At 48.7% G+C, this 15,275-nt stretch overlaps 1 protein-coding gene across 10 annotated transcripts in view; it reads right to left on the reverse strand.

The window, feature by feature from the left end:
• The window catches only part of R3HDM1 (R3H domain containing 1), a 1,943,510-nt gene that overhangs the window by 1,491,924 nt on the left and 436,311 nt on the right, over positions 1–15,275 (reverse strand). For all 10 annotated transcript variants that reach the window (XM_069616551.1, XM_069616544.1, XM_069616545.1 and 7 more), the window contains one exon: positions 1,020–1,128. In XM_069616551.1, coding sequence (XP_069472652.1) covers positions 1,020–1,128 — 109 coding nt within the window. The remainder of the gene's footprint in view (positions 1–1,019; positions 1,129–15,275) is intronic.

Raw genomic sequence — 15,275 nt, forward strand, 5'->3', positions numbered from 1 at the left:
CTTAATTCTTACCTTTCTCCTACGACCCTCTTATCAACGCTTCTTGCTACTTTCCATTCTGTGCGTTCCTCGTCTTCTACATTGATGCCTGCCTCTACCTTCGGTTGGAATCCAGTATTGTTTACTTACCAACTTCGGATCAACCTTCATCCTTTTCTTCCATGGAGCTCTATTATAAAGACGCACTCTAATTGTTCTTTGAGATCACTTACCAGACTGGCTTGGATACCTCCATTCTACTACACATGAACCACAATAACCAGATTCGGGTTTTCTTCCCTGTGAGGGTTTCCAGAGGGTGCTGCCCGCTGGGTACACGGAGTACTGACTTTGTCCAGCCTCTATATACCTTTTGGGACACCATTTCTATCATCTTGTACTACAAAACATTGCTGCAATCTACTGCTGCAAGAACTGCCAGTCCTACATGAACAAACCTGAGTACACAGACATCGCTAGACAGCACATTTTCAAATGCAAACATTTTTCTGACATTTTGAAATACTGAAAAAAGACATCTTCTGCCGTTGACTGCTTGCAAACCTCCCTAATGATTTAATTGGAGGGGATGTTTGGGGAACACTTAAGTTGTAGCATATGACCAGCTTTCCTGGGATCCGCCCATGTGCCACTGGAAAGAGCCTGAAGCTGGAAGAATGATGCTTGGCTTCCATGGTTCACCTGCACACTCCACACTTGTAACCCAAACCTCAAAAACCTGAAGACAAGGCCTCAAAGAAATTAGATTAGGTTTGGGATGAGATGTTTACAACTGGTCCCATTCAAGGTTCAACTGCAGGAAGCCAAAACTGTTACTGTATGTTTACATGCAAGGCACATTGAACTGTGATACTGGGACATGCCTTTCACCGTAAAACAAACCATAAAGTATACAAGTGACTCCACAGAGTCACAAGGTGCACAAGTGGAGCAGGTTTGGCAGATTAGTATTTTATTTTGTATTTTACTGAGTTTTTTTCTTAAATACAATGCAATTAACAAAAATGTCCAATACAAACCTCTAGATAAACTTTTTCTTGGCAGTTTTTCTATTACTTTTTCATTTTCATCTTTTGTGGGCTTTTCTTCATTTTCAAAGGACTGTATTAAGTGAATTTGAATAGTGTCCTGCAGGGAAAAATAACAATACATTGCTTAACAGAGAAAATACTTTTAGCGATTATCAAACATTTTATCAGTTTGAAGTGCATCAGAATCTGACAGAAAACATCAATTTGGCTTGTTATCATTTCCAGTTTTTTATGACAGTGAAAACCTTGATAAACCACAAATTGGCTCTTCATACATCTAACATTTCCAATAACATTTTCTGTGAAAGCCAGTTCCATAATTTGAGAACACAATGGTTCACTAAGAACAAAAATTTAAAATAGTCAGTGTTTGTGCTTATTATATAAAGATGTTTACCAGACTATATTTGCCAAGTCCAAGAAAAGGCTACACTTGCAGATGTATCACTGCAAAAGCAATTCTAAAAAATAAAATCATCAGTATGTACAGGGTTTCCAAAAAAATGTTAAAAACTGCATTTCCATACTTTAAATATATGTATTCAGGATGATGGGAGCGGCTATATTCAATTATTTTCAAATAACAAAAAAAAAGGCTTACTCCTTATAAATCGGATATATGTTGCCTGTTTGGATACTGAAATAATAAAGAACAAAGTTATTTAGATCGGGGAAGCACTGCTAGTAGTTAAAAGCATTGACAAGTCTCAAGAAATGTATATTTTGCAAAAAATATGAATGTTCACAAACCATCCGGTGCCAAGGGTAAAAAAGTCTCCTAGCATGCAAACCCAAAAGAATACATATTGCCAATCCCAAATGCCATATTCCTAATGTGTTCCTTTTGGAATCGGCATCACATCAAAGGTAATCTCCAACACATCCAATGTTACTTGATCACAATGGTATTCAGGTACCATAACAAATGCAGCCATTTCTACTTTGGTATTGACATTCCTAAAACCTCAGTGACCATTTACACAGGTATGCTCCAAAACATGTACACTATTAATCCATTTCCCATGATTGAACAGAGATAAATGACTTTAAATATGGAAGATTCCAAAATTCACATATTTAATACAAAAAGTCTAATTTCATTCTTTAACAACATTCATAACCTACACGCTGGATGCCAAACCCGCATCACAATCTGGTCTCTAGGGCAGAGGCAGACCCACAAATCTTCTGCAAGGTCACCTAGTGAGAAGCTAGCAAGATCCCCAGTTCATTCTCATCATCCTCCCTAATTGGTGCCCAAATTCTGCTACCCTGATCACAAAACGAATCAATGTCTCCTTCATAGAGGACAACGTTGAGCAGAAGAAAAATATGCCTTGGTCCAAAGTAGAAAATTACTATAACAGTTTTCTACTTGGCAAAGGTCACCCATCCCCTCGCATAAAATACCAGTTCTCCACATGCACATTGCACACAATGACTTACCCTCCAAGAGAGAATTGTCACTTGCCAAAGGATAGTGTCAAGTGCACATTTTGTGTCCTGTTGGAACTCTTACCTCCTGGTAAAAACAACCAACATCCCAAAATACTGGCAGATTAAAGTCCAATATTGAATAAGAATGTAATAGCTACATCAGCTATGCCCGGGTTGTATTCCAACATACCATATATTGAAGGCACAGCAGCCATTCATGAAGCATTAAGGAAATAGGACTTGCGGGGAGAGCACCATCTGGGTGCAAAAGCACGTGGGCCCGATGGTCTTGCCTGCAAATTTTATAACGCATGTGCGGCTATCCTGGCTCTGCTCCACCTCGAGGTATACAGAGAATCACTTGAACATGGATCCCTTCCTCGCACCTTAGGAAAGCAACCACTACACTAGTGCACAGAAAAGGAAACCCCAGAGGACTGCGCATCATTTTGCCAGACATCCCTCATCAATATGGATAACAAAATATTCACAAAGGTCTTGGCGAACCGGCTCCTCCCGTTGATGTCGGTCTAATGTTGGCAGATCAATGGGGTTTTGTCCCTGGGAGAAAAATATCTTATGAGCTTAGGTGATTCTTTGGGGTCCTGGCAGCAACAGACGCTCAGTTACAGGTGTTGGCTGTGCTACTGGACGCCGAGAAGGCTTTTGACTCGGTGGAGTGGCACTTCCTTTGTGATCTGTTGTGGAGAATGGGACTAGGAACAATGTCTATCAAATTGGTGAAACTTCTTTATAGTTCGCCGTCCGCAAGAGTCTTGGTGGATGGTCACCTGTCTGGAATAGTCAGAATGTGAAGGGGGACTAAGCAAGATTTACCCCCCATCTCTGCTGTTCTTCGCATTGGCGATGGAACCGTTAAGGGCCACAATCCGAGGGGAACAATTGCACAGGGGTATACAAGTAGGGCCCCACAGGCTGTTAATTTCGCTCCATGCAGATGTGATTTTATACTTAAGCAGTCCTGACACCAATCCGTCACCTGTGTTGAGACCAATAAACTCAGGGGTTTTTCAGGTCTACAAATTAACCATAGTAAATCGGTTGTATTCCCCTTACGAGGGTCACGAGGATCTTTGACTAGTTCGGTCTCTGTTCGGAGTGGGGGAATACTAAATATTTGGGTGTAGAGGTCTCAAGAGACGCAGATATTCTATTCCGAGAAAATTACAGCATGGCTGTGTACTCTCTTACAGGTCAAACATAAAGGTGGGTGGACCTCCCGCTCTCTTTGATGGGGTGGCTCTCTGTGATTAAAATGGTTATACCTGCTGAAAATTCCTATATCCTTTTTCTAATATCCCTATGTATCTGCCGGAGGTGGTCTTTACACGTTTAAAGGGGATCGTTGCAAGGTTCCTTTTGGTGGGGAAACAACGCAGGGTGTCCTCGTCTACAAAGACCCAACCGTACACCTGGGGAGGTTTGGTCCAACCAGATTATGAATGCTACTATTGGGCAGCACAAGCTCATTATTTGTCATACTGGTATGCCACCCATTTTATTAGACTTCATGTACAAGTAGAGAGAGTTTTAATGGCTCCAAACTTATTACGGTCTGCGATATGGCATTAACATAAATTGGATCCTGGAATAGGTGACATTTTACAAAATACATGTGCCATCTGGCACAAGATTGCTGACTAATTAAATGTAGGGATCATCTACACACTATTGATACCGGCCAGACATGTGGCTGGGATGGTGAACACAAAGTAGCAGGGATACATACAATGGGCCACTAAGATAGGGGAGGATCGGTTCGGGTAAATTCATTTCTACCAACCAGCTCAGGGAGAAGGGTGGTTCAACCACTAGACATTTTTATGTATATTCGGGTATGAAATTAAGGAGAGGTTCCTCTTTCCCAGATCTGCCACCAAGGTGTCCTCCACAGCACCATCCTAGCTCAGGGCGAAGGTCAATTAATCTCCTAAATATACAACAGCTTGCAGTCGAACATCCCATGGAAGGGGGAAGGTTCCCAAGCATAAATTGGACAATTGTCTGAGAAGGGAGGTAAATGATGCAGACTGGAAATATATACTGCCTCAAACCCAAAAGGTCTCACTGAACACCAGTTTTAAACAGATCCTCTTTAACTTTGTACACCAAACATACTATACCCCTGCCAGACTGTACTAGTATTATCCAGACACTTAAGATGAACGTTATCACTGCAGGAACAGCCCAGCTGACTTTATGCATTTAGCCTGTACATGTACACGCGTTGCAGAGTTCTGGGGTGAGGTTGACGATATAAATCTCCTGCATTATCAGCGAACAGGTGGAGGAGGACACATTGTTGAGTATGTTGGTCTGTACTAGACCCCTGCCGTTGCAAATGCAATGGTTGGCCAGACTTGTTCTGGTACTGGCCTGCAGGCGGGTCTCCATGTCCTTGTGGCGGCTCCCCCCCGTCCCACCCGGGCCTCAGCGTGGCTGGAGAATGTGGCCTACTGTCACGACCTTGACCAGGCCTTCATACGCACAATGCCTCTGCATGCTAGGCTGCTGGATGTATGTGCACGGCACATCCAATACTTGCTGTCAAGCCTGGACTCGGCTCCCGATGAGACTAATGACTGACCCTTCCAATAATGCTGAGCTTTGTTTTCATATGAATGTTTTGTATTAAAGATGCTCCTTTGTTGTTTTGGTTATGTTTAATGGAAAATTAATAAAAAATTATTTTTAAAGAAAAAATCATCATGAATTTTGTTGTTGAGCTTACATCTTCATTATAAGTACTTCAGATTTTAATAAACGTGGCAGCAGGTGAAAGGGACAGTTAAAATAAAATCAGTTAACCAATATTAACACAGACTGGCTTTAAATAACCAATACTTTCTGTATAGAACAATGGCAAGCAAGTGGGGTACTACAGGCAAGATGTAGAAGATATTTGTATTGTCAGCAAAACAATTGTAAAGCATTTGAACATTTAAACGTATTGAACGCCAAACATCTGATCATTAAATACACCTTTAGTATAGGACACAATAAATAGAAATTCTATTACGACAAGTGCTAAAATGTTTTTTAAAAAAAACAAATAAAAAAACATCAATGGCATTACAAGATTTAAAGAACAAAAGTGCCAGTGCAACAGGTCTAATTCCCTGGCTTTTTGAATGGGGTTCAAACCACCTTATTGTTATGAATCCAAGGATGTCACTGTTTTCGCAGGGCTACTCCCCATGTGATCAGAGGATGGCAGTCACTACCCGATCTTGACCCTGGGAGCAGATTTCTGGAGGAGGACCAGCAGGTGGGAGGTGATGCTCAGGAAGACCCGATGGAATCAGAGAAAACCACATAACCTCCTTTCTCCTAAAAGAGGTTTCCTCAGTCCTGCATGACTTAATGGTGCATTGTTACCCTCATCCCCCACCTTTATGTAAATTTGGTGTCTTATCTTCAATCTCCCACAAGAGAGACTATGCGGGTCACAGATGAGGAAGAGCCAGGGAGTAGTGAAGACCACTCCCAAGCAACTCGGTATTAATTTCCTTAAGAGTAATCTAAAACTTAACTGATCTTCCAAAACTACTGAAAATGCCTCTTCAAATTCTGCATACAAGTGATCAAATGGGACATTTAAAACTGCTGAGAACATCTTCCCAGACTCTGCTTATAAATTATCACAAACTAACTTCCCTCCTACTAAGGATAGAAGTACTGCCACATGGAAGCTGAGCCAAGGTGTGAAGATCCGAGAAGATCCAGAGCGTAAGCCGCACCCTAGTTGTTGAGAGCGCATAAAGGCCAGCAGGACATTTAAACAGCTAAGCCAGCTGACAGGGACAAGCCAGCTGGAGAGGTCCAATCCTCTCGGTGCTAGCCGAGGGACTGGCAGGCGAATGAGAGGTTCGTGGGGCAAGACGGCTCACAGGAGAAACCGAGAGAGGCAGTGGCCAGAGTTGAATATGCTGCTGGAACGCCAAACAAGAGAGGACGGCCTCCTGGGATGCAGCTGTAACGAAGAGCAGCCTCTGCATTGTTGGAAAGCAGGGGAGCGCGGAAAAGGCAAGCGAAAGCCATGGGAAGGAACAAGTTACTTACCTGTAACTGTTGTTCTCCAGCATGGGTCTGGCATGGATTCACATGCTCATGAATATTCCCCGTCGTCAGGCTGGGAATCCTCGGTAAAGAAAAAATCAGTATCAGTTTCATTTCTGATCTGTCCTTTCGTAGTAGTAACCAATCACTGATCTCTGCGTCATACTGACCACAGCCAATGACTGCCCTCTACCTAAGCCCCGCCTCTGGCAGCCATCTTCAGATTTGGTAGCACGTGAAGTGGCAGTATGACCAAGTGAAGAGCCGCAGAGGGGTAGGCGGGAGGGTTCGCATGTGAATCCACGCCAGACCCATGCTGGAGAACAACAGTTACAGGTAAGTAACTTGTTCCTTCTCCAGCATGGGGTCTGGCATGGATTCACATGCTCATGAATAAAGAATACATAGCAGTACACACATACACAACCACGGGAGGTGGCAAAGGCTCAACATTAAGCATTACATCAAACTCAACATTAAGCAATTCTTACCTCCTCACCAGGCTCACCTTAGGCGAACAGACTGCGCAGCACTGCTTGGCCGACCCTGGACTCCTCCCTGGAATCCCGATCGACGCAGTAGAATTTCGTGAAGGTGTGCGTCGACCTCCACGTAGCAGCCCTGCAGATGTCCAGCAAGGGCACACCAGATAGGAACGCCGTGGTAGCTGCGATCGCTCTGGTGGAATGGGCTCTTGGACGGCCAGGCAGCGGTCGGTTTACCAACCGATGACAGTACATGATACAGCCGGAGAGCCATCTGGAAATGGAGGCCTTTGAGAGAGCCTTCCCCTGATTGACAGGTCCAAAGTTCACAAAAAGTTGTGACGTCTTGCGAAAACACTTCGTGCGGTCCACGTAAAACTTCAGCGCTCTAGCCACCTCCAGCGAGTGCAAAGTCCTTTCGGCCGGCGACGAAGGCGACGGGAAGGAAACAGGCAACACCAAGGGTTCGTTGAGGTGGAAGTCCGACGGTACCTTGGGCATGAAGGAGGGGTGCGTCCTGAGCACTACCCTCGTGTCGTGAAAAGTCAAGTACGGGGGCTTGCAGGAAAGGGCCTGGATCTCTCCCACCCTTCGTGCGGAGGTGATGCCACAAGAAACGCTGTTTTCCACGACAAGAACTTCAATGGAGCCAAGTGCAGAGGCTCGAACGGAGGTCCCATGAGCTTGGTCAGCACCACGTTGAGCTCCCATGCCGGGCCGGAGCCTTCACCGGCGGGAACGATCTGAACAGTCCCTTCATGAATTCTTTCACCAGACGATGAGACCACAAAGACGTCCGCCCCGTGGTTCTGGTGTATCGGGAGATCGCAGCAAGATGAATCTTGATGGACGCGTGAGCCAGTCCAGCCTTGGCCAGCGTCAGAAGGTACGGCAGTACCTGGGGAGCCGTAATCCGTAGAGGGTTAATCTTCTGTGCGTGGCACCAGACAGAGAACCTCTTCCATTTGTGTCCATAGCATTGAAGAGTTGAGGACGCCCTGGCCTTTGCAAGAACCTTTCTGCAGTCGGCCGGTATGTCGTATCCTCCAAACTCTAACGCTGCAGGAGCCAGGCCTGCAAGTTCAGCGACTTCAGGTCGTGATGGAGGATGGCGCCTCCTTCCCTGGAGAGAAGATACGCGTCCACTGGCAGCTTGATTGACGGGGACGCTGACAAGTCCAGAAGGTCCGGGAACAATATCTGCCTCGGCCACGCAGGTGCGACGAGGATCATCCTGCACCGTGACCTCTTGAGCTGGTTGACGAGCCGGATCAGCAATGGCAATGGAGGGAACGCGTATAGAAAAAGGCCCTCCTAGGGGAAAGAGAAAGCATTGCCCATGCTCCTCGGCTGGGGAAACCTGCTGGCGAACCTCCGGCACTTGGAGTTCGTCGCCGTCGCAAACTGATCAATCTGGGGTGTGCCCCACCGTCTGAAGAGGCGGTCCACTAGATCCTGTCGTAGTTCCCACTTGTGGCACGAGCGCAGCTCTCTGCTGAGCGAGTCGGCGATGGTGTTTTTTATCCCTGCCAGATGAAACGGCACCAGAAACATCCCTTGGGCGACGGCCCAATGCCACAGATCCTGCGCCTCCTTGGACAGGGCTGGGGACTTGGTTCCGCCCTGCTTCCTGTTGTAGAACATGGTGGTGGTGTTGTCGGTGAAGATCCTCACCACCTTGCCCTTGAGGGACGGAAGAAAGGACCTGAGGGCCCAAAACACTGAACGGAGTTCCAGGACGTTGATATGGAGGGACTTCTCCGTCAGAAGCCAAAGGCCTCTCGCGTGCAGATTTTCGGTGTGCGCTCCCCACCCCTCCAGGGAGGCATCCGTGGTCACTGTCTCCCGGTGGCCGGGGGTCTGGAAGTCCATGCCCGCCGTCAGATGCGTGCGGGTGCCCCACCACCGGATCGCTCGTCGGAAACTCTCGTCGAGTGTGATCCTCTCCTCGAAGCTGCCCGTCGTCTGGATCCAGCGCGCGTCCACGAACTCCTGCAACGGGCGCATCCGGAGCCTGCACAGGCGGATGAGATAAATGCAAGACGACATCATTCCGAGGAGGGACTTGATGGACTTCACCCTGGCCGCGTCCGCAAGCAGCATCCGCTGCACCTTGCCCAAGATGGCCCTCGTCCTTTCCTCCGACGGAGAGGCCAGAAGCGACACTGTGTCGAGCTTTGCTCCCAGAAACAGTGCGTCTTGCGCGGGCACCAGGTGGGACTTGGCGTAGTTTATGGAGAATCCCAGGTCCGTGAGTAGTTGGACGGTCCTTGCCGTGTGCTCCACGGCGAGCTCCTTCGTCTTTGCTCGGATGAGCCAGTCGTCCAGGTAGGGGTAGACGTGGATCTCCTCTCGGCGCAGCTGCGCCGCCACCGGTGCGAGGCACTTGAACACCCTGGCTGCCGACCTCAATCCGAAGGGAAGGGCTCTGAACTGGTAGTGACGCCCTTGGACCACAAACTTGAGAAACTTTCGGTGTCCCTTTAGGATGGGAATATGGAAGTAGGCATCCTCCAAATCCAACGATGACAGGAAATCGCCCTCCTCCAGTTGACCCAGGACGTGTTGGAGGGTGACCATCCGGAACTTCTGTGCCTTGATGAATTTGTTCAGTCGTCGTAGGTCCAGGATGGGACGCCATCCTCCCGTCTTCTTCTTCACGAGGAAGTATCTTGAGTAAACTCCGGAGCCCCGAAGCCTCTTTGGGACGAGCTCGATGGCGCCCTTCTTGTGCATCGCCTTTACCTCCAAGAGAAGTTGAGGGACGTGATGTTCTTTCCTGGCCACAGGGGCGACGCGCGGGCACCTCTTTAGAAACTCAAGCGCGTGACCCTGAGCTAGGGCGTCCAGCACCCAACAGTCGGTGGAGATGGACTCCCACACGCTGACGAAGCTCGCCAGCAGGCCTCCCACCGGGGTGCTTCGGTGGGGGCCCAACCCCACGGCCGGTTCAGTCCTGCTTCGACGAGGCTTTGCCGCCTTGTCCTCCTTGGCGACGACGGCGGGGTCCGCCTGACTTGCCTCGTCCCCTGTAAGCTTCCTGTGACGACGAACGGGCCGCTTGACGGTAGGTGGAAAATCCGCCGCTGGAACCTTTGGAGGCACCCTGTTTGCCTCTGCCGCTCCGAAAGGGCGGCCGCCGTTGCTGGAGAACCCCAAGAGCCCAGGCCGTCTCCGTGTCCGCCTTGATGGGAATCGTCCACTGTTTTCCCAAACAGGTTGTTTCCGTCGAACGGCATGTCCAAGACTCTGGTCTGCACGTCAGTAGCCTTGAGCCATCCACGCCGCCTAAGGCACACGCCGTTGCCCAACTGGCGAAATCCAGTGTCAGCGATGTCCGTCGCAATCGTAATGGCGTGGTCTGACGTCACCTCTCCTTCCTGCAAGATCTCTAGGGCTTCCGCCCTCTTGTCGTCTGGTAGGAAGGCCAGCAGGGGGGCCAGTTTGTACCACAACTCCCTGTCGTAGCGGGCTACGGTAGCCAAGGCGTTGGCCGCCTTAATCGTTGTCGCTGCCGATGAGATGACTCTGCGTCCCATCGTGTCCGGCGGGGAGGTCGACGTAGAGGCCGCGCCCCCCCTGCTTTCTTCCTGGCCCCTGCAGAGACGACCGAGTCCGGGGTCGGCTGTGCCCGAAGGCACAAGGGGGCCGCGTCCAGGACCCGGTACTTTTTCTCGTACCGATCCCTTCTAGCCGGCGTTGTGGATGGGTTCTTGAGGAGGGTGAGGCCCTCATCCCAAATATCGTCCAGGAGAGGTACAGCGAGGACCGTCTTCCTCTTGGCCTCGCGCCGTTGATAAAGGAAACCTTCCTTCTTCTCTTCCGGGCAGAGCTGGAAAAGCTCAGATGCCCTGGCGATCATGGAGTGAAACGATCCAATCTCGTCGGGGGGGAGGCTGGGGTGGGAGGTGACGACGGGAGATCCTCGTCGTAAACCTCGTCGTCTGTACCCGTCGCGGCCATGTCAGTCCCTGTATCATCCCCACGTGTGGTGGACGGGGAGGAGGGCTGGACAGGGCGCGATGGCTGAAAAGGAGGTGGAGGATGAATCCTTCTTCTCTTAGGGGGAGGGCTCCCAGAAGGGCCTGGCTCCGGGTCTCCCGTCGGGAGCGGTTCCTCCGTTGGTGGTAATGGCAGTCTCGTCCTTATCTCCGAGCATAAGGACTGTATAGCCAACAAAATGGCCACAGAGTTGTCTTGCGGCACTGGTTGAGGGGAGTCCGACGGGCGGTCAGGAGCCCCGTCGGCACCCTCGACATTCTCGTCGTCTCCTACGTCGGGGTCCCTCCCGACAGGCTGGTCTTCTTCCACGCCAACGCTGTGGCTTAAGACTTCGATCAGCTCTTCCTCAGAGGTTGAGGCCGAATCCACGACGACCTCCTGCCCCCCCTTTTTCTTCTCCGTCAGAGGTTTCACGGGGGTCCTGTCGATGGGCATGAAAGAGGACTCCCTCCGCGGTGGCAGGGAGACTCTGGGCCCCGAGGTCGCCACCACTGGTGTAGCCTCCACAGGCTGAGCCAGGGCCGCCGCGACTGTCTCGATAGAGGCCTTGGCCGGATGGATTAAGGCTTTCACCACCTTAGGTGCACTCACCGCCTTCTCCTTGGGGGGAGGGTCACCGCTTCGCTCCCCCTCCGATGGGGCCTTCGAGCTAGACCGGGGTCTCTCCAGGAGCTTCGCCGGGTGCTCGGCCTTCCTCTTACCCGAGCCAGAGCATTGGCTCGTGGTTGATGGCGCCGGGGAGGATGCGTCCTGCCTGGCGCCCGTAGAGCCCGACCGTTCGGCGCTCCCGGTGCCAGCGGACTCGCAGTGCTTGGCCTTCTGTTGGACCCCCGTTGCCGGGGCGCCCTCAAAGGTCTTAGAAGACCGCTCGGACTTCTTCTTCTTCCCGCCTGACGGGCTCTTTCCTTCCAGCCAGTTGGCGAGGCGTTGATGGCGGTCCTTCATGGTCCGCTCCGACATATTGCCGCAAAACGCACAGTCCTTCTCCACGTGCGTCTTGTCCTCATGTAGGCAGTAAAGGCAAAGGGAGTGTCCTTAAAGACATTCTGAAGCTGGCATCCAGGGCAAACCCTGAACAGCTTTCCGGGCGTCGAGCTTCCCTTCTCCGGGGCCATGTCCGAGATGGGCCTGAGAAACTTCTGGAGTCCTCCAAAAGCGTGGCTCGTCGAAATCTTCACCCTTGAGGGGCGTAGACGAATCCGACACGGGTCCCCGTTGATCGGATGAAGAAACGGTGGAGCTTGAGGCTCTTTTGACCGAAAAAAAGAGAATTTTTTTGAGAAAAAACGTGAAAAATAGTACTAACGCTCGAGAGCAATAGCACAAGGATCCCAACACTTGAACGTGCGGTAAAAATCTGAAGATGGCTGCCAGAGGCGGGGCTTAGGTAGAGGGCAGTCATTGGCTGTGGTCAGTATGACGCAGAGATCAGTGATTGGTTACTACTACGAAAGGACAGATCAGAAACGAAACTGATACTGGTTTTTTTTTTACCGAGGATTCCCAGCCCGACGACGGGGAATATTCATGAGCATGTGAATCCATGCCAGACCCCAAGCTGGAGAAGGACAGGAACCACAAAGCAGAGGTAGCAAAAATGATGGAAGGAAGCAGGGCGCCAATGAGCTGCTGCAGGTTCACCGCAGGGGAAGCCATTCTGCTACAGCATACCGGAGAGGCCACCTGAGGGAAGAGGGGGCTGCAAGACATTCCATCAACGGGCCCGAAAGCGAACAGAAGTAAATGAGAGAGAACGAAAAGTTCCAAATTACTTAAAGAGCAGAACAAAGATAAGAACTTGTTGTTATGTTTGCAAGTGTGCGCAATATGCATCAGAGAAAGCCCTGGCAGGAGAGTATACCAGGCATTTCAAGTCATGTGTTTGTAGATGAAAATAAGTGATTGCCAATGAAAGAAACCCGGCAGAAGAGTATACCAGGTAAAACCAAATTGGACAATTTATAAAATGCACTGCATGAGAAATTCCTGAGAAGGATAGAACAGGAAGTATCTAAAGAGTGTAATTGAGAGACATCAAGGAGTAAGAAGAAACCTGGCGGGAGAACACACCAGGCAGTCTATCAAGAATCAGACTGTCAGTCAAGATATTTTGTATAGTAAATCTATTTGATCTAAAGGAACTTAAAGAAACCATTATAAAGCAGAGGGAAGCAAAATACAGAGGAAGTGGAACACCCTCTGGAATGGTGAACTTTATTTCATTTGTATAGCGCGCATACAAACCAGAGGCATTGAGGCGCTGTTACAGGTATAAGACTACTAGTCAAGCTAGTGTCATACAGACATATTTTTCATCATACAAAATCAAAGGTAACACAGGTGCATTTACCAAGTGGCAATTATCATACATAATAACAAGCAGCAGGGTGGAGTAGCAGGGTCAGATTCCTGGTGAGATTTGAGGAGGGGAGTTCGGTTAAGGTGAAGAGCTGAAATTTTTGCGCTTTGCGGACGATCCAAAAGAATTTCTCTGACCGCAGGGAGGGGGAAGTCATTCCAGAGTTTAGCAGAGTTCCGGAGTTGTATCCTCCTGGAATATTTGAGATGGAGTTGAGCATTTTTCTTTTTGAACATTTGGACACCTTCCAATGCCAAAGATATTTACCTTTTCATTTTTTAGTGGAGTTTTAGAACGTGAGGGTCAGAATAGTACTTTGGACACAGGACAATTTACTTTGGACAGCTTGACACAGGACAGACCCATTTGTTTTTGTTTTAGGTAGGGAAAATACCTGTAGATTAGGGACAGAGGCATTTCCCACACCCATTTTCATTTGATAAAAGTTTATGGCCAAAATCATGAATCATCTGTGTCAGAGTTTCATTCCTGACCCTTCACATTATCCATAAAGATTTATATAACTGGGAAAAAAGAAACATTGGAATAATGATTCAATAACTTTGTGACAATAACTTGGGAGAATGTTTTCATTTTGAAGAAAAATCAGCCAGAAGTAAAATATGTAGATAATTTCATTAACAGATCTATGGGTGGATTTAATAATCCCAGTCCAGATACCCATGTCTCCTTCATTAACAGATGGCTTCTAGAGTTATATACTTTAAAACCTTCTAAAACATATGTGATGTTGCCCAATCATTAAAAACTGTTTACGACAATGTCTCTGTAAATATATTCGTATCACTCAAGGAATAATCAAGACAAAAGCTCAAACAAAAAATATTTAACAATGTGAACCATTTCCAACTTCGTCGTTCAAGGTCAGTTACCATAAAATCTTTTTATGAAATATGAATTCATTATTATAATTCAAGTGTGCTCCAGAAGGTCAAAAGCCTGAGCTATAAGTTATAATTAGATACATTCCATTTCAAAATATACTGGTATAGGCGTAGCACATAAAAGGTACTGCCACCAATTTATTAACAAATTTCCTCTATGCCAATTCTAACTTCTCCAACGAGGAGTATCCCAAGAGATCCACTGCATATAATGCAGTACTACGCATCTTTGATCTGTAAACCTCAATAGAGAGTTGTATGGACTTAACACAATTTATTAGCCAGTGACATTGTCACCCCTGCTCTGTCTTGGAATACATTCACTTCGCTATAACTGTGGAACCCAAGACACATTATTTACTATTCTGGAGGGGGGGGCATGGCTTGCAGCCGCATAGAGCCAGAGCTGACCTGAGGAGCTCCAGTTATCAGCATGACATCCAGACCTCAACAAAAAACGGGATCCTGAAAAGTTGAGGGGTGCCTTCAACTTGCGGTGGCACCCTCACTGGTGACGCCAGCAACAATCGACAGGCACTGGAGGCACATTGGCAGCCTGGGGACAAAGTGCTGAGACAGACCAAGATTGTGGCAACAGCCCTGCAGGGAGGAACAGTAGGGAGGCAAAGGGGGGGCCTGTCACGACTATGGGAACTTGGGCTCATAGCTGAGGGGAGCCGGAAGACGAGATGAGGCTCCACCCAGAATAGGTCCAGGAAGGGCGCTCCGGAGGCCAAAGAAGAGCGGAGCAGGATCTGTGGCATCCCCGATGTGGTACACTGACCGAGAGAGGCTTTAGGTCAGGCACTCCTGGTACCAGACAGGAGGCAAGAGCAAAGGCCACCTGCTAGGGCCTATTGAAGAGGGGTTTGGCTATCTGCACCTGGTCGCCGTAGCAATGTGAAAAACTGTGGGGCCCAGGAAGGGGACAGGAGGACTGTGACCAAGGCATACCGTGCAGAGGCACCCTTCAGAG

Source organism: Ambystoma mexicanum, chromosome 9, assembly GCF_040938575.1.
Source record: "Ambystoma mexicanum isolate Mex_15411 chromosome 9, UKY_AmexF1_1, whole genome shotgun sequence".
Taxonomy (NCBI): domain Eukaryota; kingdom Metazoa; phylum Chordata; class Amphibia; order Caudata; family Ambystomatidae; genus Ambystoma; species Ambystoma mexicanum.